General features: G+C 41.4%; 1 protein-coding gene across 3 annotated transcripts in view; it reads left to right on the top strand.

The window, feature by feature from the left end:
- The window catches only part of LOC134507142 (dual specificity calcium/calmodulin-dependent 3',5'-cyclic nucleotide phosphodiesterase 1A-like), a 50,742-nt gene that overhangs the window by 16,302 nt on the left and 15,578 nt on the right, over nucleotides 1-18,862 (top strand). For 2 of the 3 annotated variants that reach the window (XM_063317647.1, XM_063317639.1), the window contains 3 exons: nucleotides 15,446-15,562; nucleotides 16,523-16,663; nucleotides 17,858-17,958. In XM_063317647.1, coding sequence (XP_063173717.1) covers nucleotides 15,518-15,562; nucleotides 16,523-16,663; nucleotides 17,858-17,958 — 287 coding nt within the window. In that variant the 5' untranslated portion in view covers nucleotides 15,446-15,517. Of the gene's footprint in view, nucleotides 1-12,248; nucleotides 12,311-15,445; nucleotides 15,563-16,522; nucleotides 16,664-17,857; nucleotides 17,959-18,862 lie in introns of those variants that run through there. The other variant, XM_063317631.1, reaches the window with a different exon arrangement.

Raw genomic sequence — 18,862 nt, 5'->3', positions numbered from 1 at the left:
TGCCCAGGGTCTTCTACAGTTTTGTCTGTTTACCGCCAAAGGCTTGATGCTAATCTGGGAGATTTCAGTAATAAGGAAGGGCATAAATCCACAAAGTAGATCTCAATCCTCCATGAAAAAATAATTGTTCCAAATAATCCATATGGTCTAAGATCATGTAGAATGATAATCTATAAATGTTTTTAAAATACAGATATATTATCTAAGTATGGCACTGGATTGTACTGGATGGTAGTTTTCCAGAATCAGTGAATCCAAGTCTGCCCTCCTAAACAAGCATCTATCGTGTACCTTGCAAGGTCCGGCGAGGATCAGAAGGGCATTAACAACTGGATTCAGATGTATAGTACAACTAAATTTTTGAAATGCTGTACTCAGACTTAATATAAGACAGTCGCTGCCTGCAGATAAGCAAATCCAATAAAAATGGAAGGAAAGAAGAAAGCAAGAAAAGATACAAATTTGTACCCAAGGTTTTAATAATTGCTGTTAGCTTTTCAAATGGTCCCTGAGAAAACCATGGTGGGGAAGGAAGAATCAAAAGGGCCAGTATGCCGCTGATTTTGGAAATTTTCAATATAGTCTGCCTCAGTACAAATTCAGTCTCTATTTACCGATGTTTCACATCTGCACCGACTCCCTTCTGTGAAAAAGACCCCAGCTTTTGATTTTAATCTACAATACCAATTAGTTCAGGTGCACACAGTTTATCTTCCTATGTTGTTTAGTCTTCATCCATATATCTTTTGCATTCATCGTGAATGCTCTCAAGTTCACACAACAAAGGCACACAGAACATTATATTATTATTAGTTGCATTGCTGGTTCGGGAAATTCCCTAATCTAGATTACTTAGTAAAGTCTAGCTATTAATTAATCCTGTCAGGCCACTAGTGTCAGTCCAAAGGCACTTGGAAATAGAGCTTCATGTGTGTGATGGGAGGAAGAGATGTTCATTAGCAAGATGCAATCCTATGCTGATGCAGCCACTATCCAAAACATACTAATATTGGAGTGGAATGTACCCATTTGATTGCAGTTTTATTACATCGTATTCTTATAACACAATTAATATTTAACAATCTGCAGAATAAATAGTGGACTGCATCTCTTTTTAATACATGCATTGAATCAATGAAACTGAGTTTTTAAAAGATGTTAGTTTAATTCAAGTTTTAAATACGTTATTGGTTTCTACCTGCTTTCTCGGCTACGATTAGCAGAGTTTTATTTTGATGGGTAGCTGGTGCAGGTCTGTTCTACCGGGGGTGGAATTCTGTGTTCATAAGCTCTTTCTTCACCCATGCTGAGATGGTGTTTGAACTCTTGGTAGACATCCTGGAAGGCAAAAGTTAATTATCCCTCATAGTTTTGTTTACTTTATTTAAAAATCCATTAAAACTGCTGCTCCTATTTTTTTTTTAATGTCTTACCATGATTTTTTTTAAAAGACGTGCTATTTCTTCCTCTTAGCCACTTGGGGTATAAATAATTTAAATGAATGAATGAATACAAAGATACATACATAAAAACTTGGATTTTTGCAGGAGCCTTTTGGACACTGAGGATGAACTTTCTAATATCCAGTGGGATTCAGTACCTATGGACGTAAAGGAGTGGTTAAAAGGCACTTTTGCAAGGAAAAAAGAGACATACAGACTGCAGCCTGACGAAATAACAAGCGTTCGGAGTATTTTATTTACTTTAGAGAATGAAGTTGTGGTAGAAAGGCAAGCATAGATTTCATAGCAAATTATGAGTTTATCAGAAGATGATCTAAATCATGTAGTTGATTATTTAAAAAAATGAATTCCAGAATCAGAGCTGGAATTGACCATAAGGAACTTCTAGTCCAGGGATTGGTAAACTATTCCAGCTTTAGGCAAGCATGTCAGAGACTACATGCCAGAAATGGGCAGTCATGCTTTTTATACCTGTGGCAGTATAAATATAGGCTGTAATCACCGTTGGGGCCATGTAATCCCTGCAACTGAATCTGTGCAGAAAATGAAAATGAAAAATGAATCGTGCTAATGCAATGTCCAGCCCTTAATATGTGTGTCTTTGAAGCAGCTATTTAAAAACCAACATGTTCTTGCTTGCCAATCCCATCTTTTTGTTTGGCAAGGAGCCTGTGGTGGTCCTTGTGCCAGATAAAGCAATCTCCTTGTTTTTCTATTTTTTTCTCTCTAACCAATGTCTTACACAGCCCCCCTTCAGTCAGCCATATTCTACCCCTTCAGCCATCCATCACTTCCACTAGGAAGACTTATAAAGCTGCAATACTGGAAAACATTTGGCTCAGCATTGCCATAATCACCCCTTAAAAAACCATAAAAGCAGGAGGAGAGAAATGGAATATTGTGGAAAATAATACAAGATAGTGCTTGGTCGGTGTGTGGTTGCCTCATGAATGAGCTGGATGTAATGTTGGGATAAAGCTCTGTGTTATCTAGAAATCTGAGAAGCAGGTTTTATACATTCTCCTGGATAATTTGTAAAACTACTGGAAATTTACAGAATATGACTGTGTAACCATCCATTGATCCCTGTAACTATTTAAAGAGGGCTGATTCTATTTCTTTGATATATTCTGTGTGTCTGTCAGCCAAGCAAAGCAAAACAAAATAGCTTTCAGTATTGTTGGTTAACCAATGCAGTTGGCTGTATAAAACAAAAACATTACAATTAAAATGCATGGCAATGGTACCAGTTAATTTTTCCCACAAGACCAAGAAACAGATCAACCAGAAGGAAAGAAAAGGGGCAGAAAAATGAGAGGATCTGAAGATTCCATGTGGGACAAAAACACTCTGGACTTAATTTTTTAATTTATTTCATTTGTTTTATCTTTACTCTTCAGCTGAAAAGGAATTGATGAGAATTTTTCAGAGGAAGGAAGGGTGCCCACATCTCAAGGAACCATCACTGGACCCTACCATTCTGGGCAATTTTCATCCAGTCTCCCACCTTCCCTATTTGGGGAAGGTGGTTGAGAAAGTGGTGGCGTTGCAGCTCCAGAGGATCCTGGATGAAATGGATTATCTGGACCCCTTTCAGTCGGGTTTCAGGCCCAGATAAGGAATGGACACAGCTTTGGTTGCACTTATGGATGACCTCTGGCAAGAGCGGGATGGAGGCAGTGCATCCATCCTGGCCCTTCTTGACCTCTCAGTGGCTTTCAATACCATTGACCATGGTATCCTTTTGGGGCGGCTCAGGGTGTTGGGGGTGGGCAGTGTGGTTTTGCGCTGGTTCACCTCCTTTCTCCAGGGCTGATCCCAACTGATGTTGATAGGGAGCAAGAGATCTGGCCCACAGTCCCTCCTTTATGGGGTGCCACAGGGTTCGGTGCTCTCTCCGCTCCTTTTTAACATCTACATGAAACCGCTGGGTGAGATCATCCATTTTCATGGGATGTGGTATCACCAATTATACATCCCCATCCCAGGTGACGTAAGTGAGGCTGTGACCACCCTCTCTCGGTGCCTGGAGGCTGTAGGGGTCCGGATGGGGAACAACAGGCTTCAGCTGAACCCTGGCAAGTTGGAGTGGCTGTGGGTTGGGGGCTCCCGAGTATCTGGGAATTTGCCATCTTTGGCTCTGGATGGAGTTGCACTGTCCCAGACAGATCCTGTGCGGAACCTAGGGGTTCTCCTGGACTCATGGCTCCTGCTTGAAGAGCAGGTGGCAGTTGTGGCCAGGGGAGCCTTTGTACAACTCTGTGTTGTGCACCAGCTATGCCCTTTCCTGGATCGGGAGTCCCTCTGAACTAACTCATACCCTGGTCATCTCCTGCATAGACTACTGCAATGCACTCTACATGGGGCTACAGCTGGTGCAAAATGCGGCTGCGCGAGCATTCTTTGGAGCCCCTAAAAAGGCACAAATAACACCCTTGCTGTGTGAGCTGCATTGGGTGCCTGTTTGCTTCCAGGTCCAATTCAAGGTGTTGGTTATCACCTTTAAAGCCCTACATGGCATGGGGCCAGGTTACCTGAGGAACCGCCTCACCCTTGCTACATCAACCCATCCCACCTGGTCAGGCAGAGAGGGCATGTTATGGACCCTGTCCATGAGGCATTGCCGATTGGCAGGGTCCAGGAGGAGGGCCTTCTCTGCCATGGCACCCTCCCCCTGGAACAAGCTACCCCCTTGGTGGTAAGACAGGCCCCCATCTCCCGGCCTTTCGAAAGGGAATAAAAACATGGTTACGCCACCTGGCCTGGGATAGGAGGGGCAACAGCTATTCATGGTGGTTGGCCCTGTGAGAGTGCCAGGGTAAAATCTTATTTCCCATTTTGAATTTTATATTTTATATTTTATATTCAATATTTATATTTGTATTTATATGCTTTTATATTTATTTTTATTCTTTGTAAGCCATCCAGAGTCATTGTGTACAAGATGGGTGGCAGAGAAATTTAATAAATAGAAATGAAGGAAGGAAGGAAGATTGGTTTTCCATATATAAGCAGAAGCTGAGAGAAAGAAGACAAAACTAGTAACTCAGACTGAGGTGAAGAAAGGGAACCAAAGAGAGGTCCCAACAGAAGAAGCCATAGCAGGGAGGAAAACAGATGGGGCTGGAGGTGAAGAGAAGAGTAAAGAAATGCTTGTCAAGTTCAAACTGGCAGGAATTACCTCACTTCAGAACCTTAGTCGCATTCCAGCTTCTTTGTCTTTCCCAGTGTGTTGTTCTGCCTTTCGGTTCTTGTTTTGCCTGAGAAATTTATAGCTGATGGAGGGAAAAGAGGAAAATAGGGAAGATTCCTAGTGCTGGACTGTAGGTTGAACCATGCTTTCTCCAGTAGACACTGCTACATCAGGTCCGTCAGTGGATTTCTTCAAGTTGCAGACTGGAAGAATACAAAGACACATCTGGGTGAGCAGGCCTAACTGAAGCTGCCAAAAATACAGCACCCTAGCTTTCATCCTATTTCTACCGGAGAGTGAAAATCTAGAGACTTTTTACAAGTAATTTTTAACCATCGTCAGTATTTACCACTATACAATGAATGTATAATACTTCCTTTTCAACTGAGCTGTCATATTTACATTGTTGCAAGTTCTGCTGTCATGGACCAACTCCTTAACTGAAATACTCAGCTAGATAAAATGCACCTAGTATTCAACTCTTTGCATAGGAAGACCTATCTAGAGGGATGATCATCTGACCCTGGGATTGAGAAAGCAGAGCTAAGAATTAGTTACTGTGAAAAGCACTCATGTATTTCCCAGACTGTCTTTTTGCCTGAAAACACAGAAATGCAGTGTTGACGGGATTCCTTAGTGCTCCAAGATTGAAAAGAAGGGTAGGGAAGAGAGGAGAAAGAAGGATTTAACAATTTTGGGGGGAACAAAATAGGATTGTGCCAGATTCTGGGGGCGGTGGGGGAGAAGAACCACTTGATTTTTCTTCTACCTTAGCTTTTGCCCTTAGTAGGTTCCTATGCTACAATTTTGTGTGCCCCCCCCCTTTTATATTGACAGTTCTATTGCACTCACAGGGGAAATTAGCGGAGATGTTCAAGGAACTCAGCAGTTGTCCAGGGTTAGCTTGATTTTGAATGCATCCCTACTTCAAAGGGCCATGACAAAACTGTGAGACAGTCTAGCTCTAAATCACTCCCTTCCAACTCTTAAAATTGAAACTATCTATAGTGGCCCCAGGCTTGAAAGCTGGGTCCTCAAGAATCCCACTGGATTCTTCCCAAGCTCCTGTGGTTTAAAGATCCTGGTACCAAGCGTGCCTCCACTTAACTGTGGGGAGCTTGATATGAAATGTCAAGTTCCACCCCCTCCCTAATCTAATAAAAAAACAAATATCCCCCCCCCCCCGTTTTATACAGTTAAATAGGTTTATTAGTAAAGCCAGTCAACTTAGAGAAATGCAGTGGGGTAAAGTATCACAGGTGTGAGAGCTTAGAATTAGCAGCTTGGCCTTGCTCTCACAGTTGCTCACAGACATGCACACACCCCTTTTCCAGAGTTGCTTTTGGAGATCTCAGTCCAGGTTGGGCAAGCTTAAAGGGACTGTGCATCCGAAACAGGTTAATTGCCTCCCCTGGTGGCACAACTCCACCTTTTTTCCTCTCGGGAGGGTAGTCCCAGCCCCATGCTTCCCGTTGCTGGGCTTGGATTCTTTCTCTCTCCCAAATCCCACTACGGGTAGCCATCAGCGGGGCACTTTTTCTCCTTTGCTCGCTTGCCAGATGTTTCCTCTGTTTGCCCACTTGCTGCCAACCAAAGCTCCTGTTCCTTGCACTCCCAAGTTCCCCTCCATCTCATTTCAATATTGAGGGTAATCCCCACTGAGCAAGGAGAAAAATTTTGTTTCTTCATTTCCTCATTGCTTGCACTCAAGTCACCTCTTTTTAGCCTGCTGCTGAGATGCAGAAGAGCCCCATCCTACCCTGCTTTTCTCCTGATTCCTACTTTCCTCAGAACTCTTTCCTACTTCCCCCCCCCCCCTCAGCTTCTTTCCCTCCTCAGCACGGCACTTTTTGCCTGTCTGGCTAAACGCCTGCTCTTTGCTTCTCCTTTTCCCTAACCTACTGTATCTGGTTTTCTTCCTGTATACCCTCTTTTGTTCAGTTTCTGCATCTTCACACCTGACGGGGCATTATCTGTGGGTTTCAGTCCAGTTCTTGGAAGCTGGTTGTAACTTTTTTGTATATATTAAAGCACCTAAGCCAAACCTGCAGTTTTTCTGCATGTCGAGCCACAGCAAGAAGGAAAGCCCAGAGCACATCGGAAAGCAATTGGCCTTTGCACACACAGACAAAGCCACAGTGCTGATGGGATGGTCCTTCAGGCTCTCCAGTCAGCCAGATTGTCCAGGCATAGCTGTATAAAACTTAGTATTTGGCCAGGCTGCTGTAGTGGATTGGAAATCCTGGGACAAGCACCAAATGAAAAATGTAACTTTGATTTGTTCCTTTTAAATGGAACTTTTAATTCCATTTAAACATAATTACTGGTTATGGGTGAAAATATCTAAATAATTACGTGTATGCATGGCTATTTAGTTCAGTGGGGCTCTGGGCATATACCTGTATTCTTCTGTCAAGTCACTTTTAAGCAGAAGTGTAGCCAGGGAGCTTAGAATTAAAGTGATACCTCTTAACTAGTGAAGCTTTCAAAATTGTTTTAATTATCAAACTGCCATATCAGGATGATTAGGGGAAACTTAAATAATGATAAAAATTATTTGGATGCTCTGATTCTTCCACCCTCCAAGCAAGATATTTTTATCTCTTCATTCTCTTAATAAAACAATCAGAACCAAGTTTTCTAAGCTTTTACTAGCCAGAAATGCCATCCAGCTCAAGAGCAGTTCTGTACATGAAGAGTTTTGCTTTCAGTCTTACATTCCCAAACTTCTACATTTCTCAAGGATGTCAGCTGACATTTAGTTGAATAGTTTGATATAGAACAAATTATCTGAATTTGTGGTATCTAGTTGATGAGAAGGGCAATTCTATTTTAGACTGAAGTCATGGCCTGGGAAAGCGTGAGAACCTCGAGCTTATTGGTATTGTCACTAACTACATTTTTACCTTTGTTGAGAATAGTACAGCTTTTTAAAATGACCTAGTTATTATTTCGATATTTCTCATTCTCAAGGAGTAACACGACAATTGTTGGAACTGGTTGTTGCCTAATTCAGACAATACCCTTGCCTCTTTGGGGAAAAGCCTAATTCAGACAATACCCTTGCCTCTTTGGGGAAAAGCCTTACAGTGACAGACTTTGTATTTCTAGGCACAAAGATTACTGCGGTCACTGACTGCAGCCAGGAAATCAGAAGACGTTTAATTCTTGGGAGGAGAGCAATGACAAATCTCGATAAAATAGTTAAGAGCAGAGAAATCATACTGACAACAAAGGTCTGCATTGTTAAAGGAATGGTATTCCCAGTAGTAACATACGTCTGTGAGAGCTGGACCATAAGGAAGGCTGAGAGAAGGAAGAGAGATGCTTTTGAACTGTGGTGTTGGAGGAAAATTCTGAGAGTGCCTTGGACTGCAAGAAGATCAAACCAGTCCATCCTCCAGGAAATAAAGCCAGACTGCTCACTTGAGGGAATGGTATTAAAGGCAAAACTGGAATACTTTGGCCACATAATGAGAAGACAGGACAGCCTGGAGAAGATGCTGATGCTGGGGAGAGTGGAGGGCAAAAGGAAGAGGGGCTGACCAAGGGCAAGATGGATGGATGACATCCTAGAGGTGATGGGCTTGACCTTGGGGGAGCTGGGGGTGGTGACGACGGACAGGAAACTCTGGTGTGGGCTGGTCCATGAAGTCAAAGTTGGAAGTGACTGAATGAATAAACAACAAACCCTAATCTTCTTGGCTCCAGAATTTGTTTGATCTCTACCTTCTGTTTATTCAGCCCCAGAGTTCTATTTCCCTCAATTCCTTAACAAATGCAGTCTTCTGGCAGGCTCCTTACAGACCCTTTGCAGCAAACTTTAACCATTAATTACTCCTAAAATCTAAATGCCACGTAGATTTGCATGTGTGTTTGAAGCTCTGTAAGCCTGAAAACATTTCTTTTCCTCCCTATCTGGGCTTCTAGTACAGGTAGTTCTTGACTTATGACCATTTGTTCAGTGACTGTTTGAAGTTATGATAGTACTGAACGAATGGTGTTTACAACTGGTCTTCAAAGTTATGGCAGTCCTAGCACCCCCATGGTCACATTATCACAGTCTGGGTGCTTGGCAACCTGTTTGCACTTAGGACCAGTTGCAAAGTATCACATGATCATCATTTGCAACCTTCTCTGCTGGCTTCCGCAGAAAGTCAATGGGCAAGCAAGCAGGAAAGACTGCAAGTTGCTGGGGTAAATCTCCCCAGCCCCTCTGCTCTCATGCCATGCCAGTCACTCACACACCCTCCCTGACCTGCGTGGTGTGTCTTGTGCACCTCCGTGCACTGTCACCAACCCCACATAGTCCCTCTTGTGCACCCCCACATGGCGCCTCTCACACACCCTCCTTGACCCACATGGCACCTCTTGTGCACCCTGTGCATCCTCCCTAACCTGTGTAGTGCCTCTCGTGCACTCCGTCCTGCATGGCACCTCTTGTGCACCACTGTGCACCCTCCCCAACCCGCACAGTGCCTCTTGTGCACCCTTGCACACCTCTGTGCACCCTTCCCAACCTTCACGACCCTTGTTGCGCATCTCCTGTGCACCCCCTCGCTCGCTCGCTCGCTCACTCACCTGCCTGCCAGCCTGGGACTTGCAACTTCCTGCCAGCTTCCCCACTGACTTTAGTTGTGGGAAGCCAGCAGGAAGTTGCCTCGCCTAACAACCGTGGGATTTAGTTAACAATGGCAACCGGGACTGCAGGGATTGCAATCACTAAGTGATGCGGTTGCACTTTATGACTGTATTGCTTAGTGACAGAAATTCCAGTTCCAATTGTTGTAAGTCAAGGACTACCTGTAATAGACTGCTTTCAGTACAAATAGGCAAGTACAGGTATTCTTCATTTAACAACCACAGTTGGGACTGGCAACTCCATCACTAAGTGACGCAGTTGTTAAATGAGACATCACATGACTGGGATGCTGCAATGGTCATAAATGCTCACCGGTTGCAAAGCACCTGAATCTTGATCATGTGACTGCGGGGATGCTGTGACAATCTTAAGTGCGAGGACCGGTCGTAAAGTGACTTGGTGCTGTCATAACTTTGAACAGTCACTAAACAGGGCAGTCATTACGTGAAGACTGCATGTACTTCTTTATGTAAGCAGACTCCGTGAAAGAAGGCATTCTTGAAACTCCTGGATTGTTCCTACAATGGACTCCTTGATTGGTAAAATTAATTTAGACTCCTAGAGCTTCCAGGAATTTGTTCTCTCAGCCTTAATTCTTCTTCCTACTAGAATAAATGGCACTTCAAGGATGTCAATTTGCCAAGTTTTTAACTGAACTAGGTCCTCAGCCAAATACAGGGCTTTCTTTCTATCCTTTTATACTTGGTTTTTTTAAAGCTCCCATTGCTCCCTTTTGTCTTACACAGTATATGAGAATTGCTTACTCTTCATCCAACTTGCAAATACTGTATAGTCTGTTAAGGGCTGCAGCTGTATCTGAAACCTTTTAGAAGAATGAACTTTGGGAGGTTTACGTGGCAGTCATACTATTCTATTCATAAAGCAACACAAAATCAATACTCAGTTGACTAAGGTAGCCTTCAAGCCCCTTTTGAATTCCTGAGGGCAGTGAAGCTGAATGTGTCAGAGGAAGCGGTCTGTTAGGGTAGCTATGCAGAGAGAGAGAGGGCTAAGGCCATGCAAAGTTTCCAGGATAAGGGCAAAATAAGAGAAATCGTATAGCAGATTTGTCATAAGCTCGTCCATCCCACTGAGCTGTGCTGCTGCAACCATCCAATTAAGTGCCTAACATTTTCTCAAGATTACTTTGAGATGGTATGAAATACGCGTTTAGCTTTTTATATGAAACAGCCAAATCAAATGTGTCAGAGTTATATTTCATACCTTGTGGTCTCCTCTTCATATGCTTTCCTTAATGGTAAATTTTGGTGAGCATATGATAACTGGCCATCCTACTAGAAAGTAAGCCTTTTCCTAAAAGGTTTCAGCCCTTAATAGACTATACAGTAGTTGGGACAACTTCTTACTTTCCCTAGTTGGGACAACTATTCCTCCTCCTCCTCTTCCTCCTATTACTATTATATGGGTAATCTACAATTAGATTCACAGTTAAAACTGGTGAAAACTTAATAATTCAAGTCTTAACCAAGGACCTAGGAATTATTAAGGTAGTGTCTGAGGATATAGGCAGTCCCAAGCAGGGTATTTTTTTTGCAAAATTAGGGTGTTCAGGTCTGATAAATTCAAAATTTCCAAATATCGAGGAGTCCTTTAGGTTTTGTTCCAAGGGCTCCAATCATGTATGGGACAACAGCGGATTTCTTGTTCCATAAGCATTCAACTTCAATCTGCAAGTCCTGGTATTTGGTAATTTTTTTGGATTGCTTTTCCTCAATCCTAGCATCACTCGGTAAAGCAACATCAGTAAACCAGACTTCCTTCTTTTCAATGATTGTAATATCAGGCATGTTATGAACAAGGTACCTGTCTGTCTGGATTTTAAAGTCCCATAAGATCTTAACCAGCTGATTTTCCAAATCCTTCTCAACTTGATGGTCCCAGTGGTTCCTGCTACATTCAAATCAAACTTCTGGCAAAGTTTCCAATGAATAATTTTGGCAACTTGGTCATGACACTGCTTATAGTCAGTTTGTGAAATTTTGCTGCAGCCACTGATCAAATGGTCAATTGTTGTTGTTGTTAGGCACCTGGACATAATCTGCTCAGGAATTGGGTTTTTTTTTAAAGAAAATCTTGGGAGGGAAAACAAAGTTAATCACAGCAATATCAAAGATTGATTGATGCTGTCATATTTCTCACAGAGCTAGTTCTCTAGAGATCTACATCTTATGTTACAATTTGGTATACGGATAAGATGCAGATAGGGATATGATTAAAACCACATGGTGCAGTTTATAGAAAAAGGACTTAAAAGTCTTCTATATTTATGGAAATATATATTTTTCCTCTCAGGTGAGCTATAATCAAGTGAATTGATGGCTTGCCTATCTGGATGAAAGATTGAAATACTGTATTGTCATGGACTTTGATGAGTCAACATGCTCTCAACATTAATGCTGCATGTTTTGTGTATGATGAGCTAAAGGGGGATTTTTATGTAGGCTATAGGTTTATTTACATCCTGTGTTACTTATAGAATACATATGCATATAGAGTGCATGATATAGATCATGCATAATGGCTCATTTTGCAACAAGAAAAAAAAGTTGACAAAACTTTTAAAGGAGCTGTGCATTAACAGTCTTTTTAAAACTTGCACACTGTGTTTAATAATTTCCTCCACCAATCTTAGGAAAAGTTGGTATCTAACATTACTGCCGTATGAGAATCTAGAGCAACTTATAAGATTAGAGGCATGAGCTTCAGAAGTAGAGGCAGGTGGTGGATGTATAAAGTCCAAATTTTGGGTTCTGGAAAAGAAGTATTTCCTCTATGGAAGACTGAAGCAGGCAGGCCTGGTCTAATGCTCTAAACCCTAAACCACATGGTGTATCCATCTCTTAACTGTATTTGATCAACTCTGTATGTGGGATTGTAACCTTAGCATAAAAGATGACTTACGTGTAATTAATTTGTTCTCCTAGGGAGTACCGCACAACCACTAGTTCAATCGGTATGGCTTACCCATTGGCAGTAGTACAAGCTATGAAGGTGAAATCTTTACTTTTGTTGTCTTTCAATAAAATGATAAGTCTTTCAGAAAGGGCGATTTTAAAGAGGGCAACTAAAATAGAATCTTAAGTTACATTAAAAAACTATATGGAAAATTCCAATTTGGGGGGAAAAAAATTCTGGTAAGATTTTTCCCCAGCTTCAACAAGAAATATTTATTATTTGTTACTGGTTATGGGTATGTTAAAAAATGTGGCATTAACAATCTAGTAAGAAAAGCCCAGAAGGAAGAAGGAATTGCTAAACCTAAATGCAACAGCAATAGAAAACTTCCTTCTCAGGGCTAAGAGTATTTACGGTTGACAGCTGAGTCTGCCCCTCATCCAGTGGTTCTTCTTGAGTGATGCTCAGCAATTCTTCTGAGTTGAGCTGTCATTCCATTCCCCATATCCCAGGGGGATAACTTTCAATTTTGAGGTGGTGGGAAGGTCTGGTTATAAAACTCAAAGCCTTGCTCAAAACTTCTCACCTCAGTTTTAGCTGGGCCAGATCCTCTCAACTCTGAGTCTCTTTCAAAATGGGATTTGTCTTCTATTTTTTGTTTTAACTCCTTACCCTTCCCTGCTCATTCCCTTCCCTAACACTACATAAAAAGTATAAACAAGCCAACAAGAGAGGGAATTTGGGTGCAGATAAATAGTTAGGATTCCTAATATCAGAACAAATGCTTTCCTCAGCTTGGGGATTTCCAGGTAGAAATGCAGATCTGCTCATAGATTGAACTGACTTCTCTCCTGGCAATCAAAACAAAAAACAAAAGAAAAAAACACCTCTAGCTAAGAAGTTCCCACTGTGCCTAACTCTCAGGTCTTGCCGTCGGGATTGGTTCTACAAGATACTTCTGTCTAAAGGCACCAACTATCACTAGGGGAGCAATAGCATTTCATGGTTTGGTTTGCCTGAATGGTCTTAGTCCTCATTAGAGGAGATGCCTGGTTCAAGTTCCATCATAGCTCCTGGTATCCCAGCATTACTATTAGACATCAGCACTGGGATCAAAGCCACAAATACAAGGCAGGCCGCATGGCTTGAGCAGCTGCCACATGAGAGGCATCCAAAACTCTCTTCCTTAAATACTTTTCCTGCCAGGAAAGGGTTTTTCATGTTTTATATGAACTATGGGAGTGGGATTAGGAATCCATTGCTGGCTGTCAGACAAGCACCAGTTAGCTGAACCACCTGTGGGCTCATCTGTTGGTAGGGAGGGCAGGCTGTGAGGGACTGCCAATTCTGTGCATGCTCAGTAAATTTGCAGTGAAGACATGCCAGTTGCAGCTGCATCCGACTGACTGACTGACTGTCTATCAGAAATACCCCCCCAAGCCTTGCTTAATTTTCACTGTTTAATGAGAAGATTTCGGTGGTATCCTTGTCACCCCCAAGTTTACCCTGACAGACTATTCAGTTGCTTTATAAATCAGGAGTTGGAAACATGTGGCCCTGTGGCTGTTTGCCGAACTATAAGTAGTAGCCGCAGCTACCATGGCCAATGGCAAGGGATATTGAGAGTTATGGTTTCATAATGCTGAGGGTGAGGGAACGTGTTCCTTATTGCTGTTGTAGAAAGACATAACAGATACTTTGCTTATTTTAACTGGTGGCACAGGGATAACTTTGCTGAAATAGTTATGATATAAGGAATAAGAAAACATGGACAAATATCTTGGTTATGAAAGGGGAAGCTGGAGTATAGTACTGTCACAATCTTGCTAATTATCAGCAGAATGGGAAGGCTCTCTCTTTCCTCCATCTTCCAACACACACACAGGATGCCGTTCATCACTGTGAGGGGAGATCAAATCCTTTCCTTACCCTTTTTCCCTTATAAAAATCTCCACAAGGATGCCATGTGAAAGTCTCCATAACGTATGCACCCATGCCAATAGAGGCTGAAATAACGATAACTGTTTTCCTGTGGGCTAACCTTCGCTTCTTCCTACTCCCCAGGCAATTGACAGATGTGCTTAGCAGGGGTTCAGACATGCCACACTCCCTCTCTCCAGCCATGTTTCATTTTCTTGCTGAAAATGTTTGTTTGTTTGTTCTTCAAATTTCTGTCACTGCCCCTCTCTCCCAAAAGGGGACTCTTTTGTTGTTTGTATTTTTATACAATCAAAAGCTTCTTTGCTGTCTCTTTTTTAATTTTCAGCATTTCCAAATGTTTAAATAAACCCTGGCATGGAGGGAGAGATACATGATGTCATGGTTGCTAATTAATTAGTACTTTGCCCAGCTGGCTTTTGTGCAACGTGGAAATCTGCCTTTCCCCATTTTTGACCCTGAAAAAAGCTATTAATTCACACAAACACTGGATGTGTTTCCTTTTTTAAAGTGACAGTTCACTTTAAATTCCTTTGCCATGCAGTAAAATGTGAGCAGGATTTTCAATTAAAAATCACAGTCCTTCCTTTTCCTTTTATGCTGTGACCATATTTTAGATTATCTAGTGCCTTAGCTTTGTGTGAATATATAGTTCATTGCAGAATTGGGGTGGGGGAGGTGTTAAGATTGGTGCCTGGTTTGGTAGGGCCTTTGGCACTCCATCCTATTTGCCCAGTGGGCTCAATCTTCAGCCTGGCTCCCCCCCGCCACTCTCCCCTTTGCTGGATCAGCATCAGACAGATGCTGTGAAAGAACTTTGCTGGCAAGCTCTGTTGCTGGCCCTGTTATCAGGTTGTACTGGAATGATGCCAGGACCATCAATCTGAATTAATGAGAAACTCAAATCCAACCTGGATGTCATGAAACTATATTTAACATAATAGGTCTGTCTATAAAGGGTCATTTCATGCCACAAGTCCTTTTTTTATGTATATATATTTAAGGACTGTCATGACCATATGGGTCGCATCTAAGACTTTGAGAACATGTACAGTAGAGTGGTACTGTGGATTTTGTTCAAATTACTCAAATGGAAGTTGCACATTTATAATGTGTATGCTCCTGAATTCTGCTCTGACCCCATTTGTTTGTATGAAATGTATAAGATGCCCAGTTTTAGAAAGCTAACGTATCTGCATTTATGTTTTACATTTAGATTTTACAGTTCTTATTGTGGCTGAACTCTGGTTAAAAAATATTTGCTTATTTGCATATGTTTTTCATCATTGACAGACAATCGATAAATGGGATTTTAATGTGTTTACCTTAGATGAAGCTAGCGAAGGACACAGCTTGAAATATATAATGTGCGAAATGTTCACCAAATATGAACTTCTGACTCATTTCCAGGTCAGTAGCTAAATAGCACAAAAAAAGTTACATACTTACATACATATGTATGAAAAAAATACAGAAGTCTGAATTCTTAACAGGCTTAACCCAGAAGAGTCTTTTAATTCCACAATCTTGAATAAAACGGTAGGTTTTATGATTGAAGTCACATTAAAAAGTCAGCTGAAGTCTCAGGAGAGCTGTAGTCTCAGAAAAAAGTTTGACAAAATGAAATAAAAGGTGCATCTTTAAACATGAAGCAGATGGGCAGAGTCATTCCCTTCCACTGCCTCCTGATTATTCTCACTCTTATACATACATGGACACACAATTTCAGCTATTAGAAATGGGTTGCAAGTTCTGGCAGTTGCAATCTCAACTAGTGCCAGGAAAATTTGTCCTTCCTTTCCCAAACAATTCTGATTTCATTTTGAATAGAGATATAGTTTGGAGATCTGAAATGGGCAAGGGTGCTTTGGATCCAGTGTAGGCACATGATAGCTGTGGAAGCTCAGGAAAATATATCTTTGAGTTAAGGAGGCATTAAGGAGGTGGCAACAGGAAGGCTCTAGGTTGATGAAGGCTGACACAGAAGTTGAACACAGAGTGGTAAGAAGTGAACATGCAGTTGTCATGGACTATAAAGTCCATCAGGAACAAAATAAATTAAAACGAATAAGATGCTTTGGTATTTCACACTCTTATGAGTTAAGAGAAAATCTAGCAAATTCCTGAATGGATGAGGAATTGAGCTCTTCCCCTTGATCTTCTAAAGGTCTTTTTCACAGTGCCCTGGTAAGCATTGTTTTTGGGCATAATCCATGTATAATTTTTTTAAAAACTCCAGTAATATTGAACACTGAAAATCTGTTGATTTCATTTTATATTCTAGATACTGTATGAGAAGGAATGACATATTGTATATTTGAGCTTGTTAATAACTGCAGTAATGTGCACATTCAATTCTTGCTCCCACAGGTACCTATTACCGTTCTACTTTCCTTTGCAAAAGCTCTGGAAGCTGGTTACAACAAATACAAAAACCCATATCACAATTCACTCCATGCTGCGGATGTTACTCAAACTGTGCATGCCATTATGCTTCATACTGGAATGATGGTAAGAGATGACACAATACCACAGAGGGTCATATTCTCCCTTTAAGACAGAATTCATTTTGAAGCCTATCCTGAAGATAGTTGTATGCTACAGCTGACAACTATATATATACCTGGAAATTAATAATGTACTTGGTATACTCAGTGAAATATATGCTTTTACTCATGAGATTTCCAATGGCAGATGAAGCTCTGCTAGTTGAGAGCCTGTTTGTCCTGACCTCTGCTTCCCCATCAGTGCAGTAAAGAAACAGGACTGGATGCATCCATAAGGTTGTATCTGTGTCCACAAAGCAGCACGTGAGAGACAACTTAATGGTGCAGGCCAACATTCCACAAAACGTAACCCAGGTTCTCTCGCACCAACGTTTATGGAGCATAGTAAAGGCAAACAAATTTGTGATACTTTGATCCTTCAGAGGAGAGCATCAATTCATTTTTAGTCCTTTTTTTTTGTTCTAAATTCCCTTTTCCAGTTTTCTACAACTGCTGGATACTTTATTTCAGTCATGTCCAGTATTTTCCTTCATACCTCTTCCAAACTATGTAAGTTCGCCATCTGTCTCTGTTTCTATAGCCCATGCTTCTAAATCTCAAGAGCCACCTTGGATGCCTGACATAGAGGGGAAAAGTTTCAGATGTAACCTTCAATGGCAGGGAAAAGGTCATCTACAACCTGGCAGAGGAACTTCTGACTTACACATTATCTTTTGATTTTCCTCTGTGCCCCCCAGTGAAAGCTGTAAATTAATAAATTTGCTAAAGTTGTCAAGATGGGCATTCTGACCAGAAGTACAAGCCATTTACTTTCATTCGCATAAAGAATGAGTAAAGCATGTGGTTCTCCAGATGTTGCTAACACAGTTTCCAGCATCTGTCAACACTGACATCATAGTGCATATTGCATCATTCTTGAATTACTGCAGTTTGTGCTGGTATGTCTGTGTTTATCGGAGCTATGAATATGGAGATTCAGAAGGAGGATCTCCCTGGACCCTGGCAGGAGATAACCCACTTGATATCCTCCTGAAGTTGCCATTTATTGCATATGAGAGGACATTCATTGCAATAAAAGTCCTTTCCACCCACTCCCCATCTTTGTTTTTAAAAAATAAGAGATTATATTTATAGATACTGTACACATTGTATTTCCTTGCACTAAGGAACATGATGGGCTTCTAATTCTTTTCACTAGCATTGGTTCACTGACCTGGAGATCTTAGCAATTATTGTCAGCACATCCATCCATGATTATGAACATACTGGGACCACAAACCATTTCCATATAGAGACAATGTAAGTCATCTGTCCTATTCTACCTGAAGCCAAAACTGAAAGATTGAATAGTTTAGTGAATTATGGCTGATTCATAGTATGTATAATTAAGTTCAGCAAATCAAGTTCAGTCACAGCTGCAGAGATTGGTCAATGCTTGAATTAGCAGTCTGAGAAAAAAGAAAATTAGGGACAGGATAAATGAGAAGAGGAAGCATCAAAATTTGGGGGTTGTATCAAGGTAGGGTGGAAAGAAAAGTGCTAACTAGTGAAAGAAAGGGCTGGCTGACTGGGTTAATACATTACTATTCTTAAAATTATTTTTAAATGTTGTATGTTCCCCTTCAAAACCAGATGATAGTTTAGGGTGATATTTTAATTCAGCTTAAACTATATTAAACTCAGTATATTTAGTCACTTTAATGTTGTTTGTTTGTTTGTTTATGTGCATTGTTTCTGCCCTGTAGAGCAAAAATAGGGAGCCACTGGCTTAAAGGCTTGATGTGGCTTGGGAGGTCTCCAGCCATTCTCTTGATTTCCTTTCTCTTTCTACAAGGTAACCTTCTGCTTAGGTGGAGATTTGGAGCGTTCTCTCCAAGCTTCCATATTAGTGGAGAAACAGCCCCTGCCTGTGTCTTCCCCTCAATCGAAGTGAATATTTGTAGCTTAGGGTTGAACTGTGGAGTCCTTGGTGCTCTCTGAGCCTTGTTGTTTTCTTGTATACATTTCATTGCCCGACTAGGCAACATCTTCAGTGTGAAAAGGGAGTGGGCCTTGCTCTCTGTTTATATACCGTGGCTTGTCCAGCTTGTGTTGGTGGAGGTGTTGTTCTCTCCTTGGGAGTTCCTTGATTGGGCTGTTGTTTGCTGCTTGGTTGATTGACTGAGTTAATAGTTCCTCGATTAAGGTGTATTGTGCTGTTTGA

The sequence above is a fragment of the Candoia aspera genome, chromosome 1, assembly GCF_035149785.1.
Source record: "Candoia aspera isolate rCanAsp1 chromosome 1, rCanAsp1.hap2, whole genome shotgun sequence".
Lineage (NCBI taxonomy): Eukaryota > Metazoa > Chordata > Lepidosauria > Squamata > Boidae > Candoia > Candoia aspera.
The sequence above is the reverse complement of the archived record's forward strand: the minus strand, read 5'-3'. Positions and strand labels throughout refer to the sequence as shown.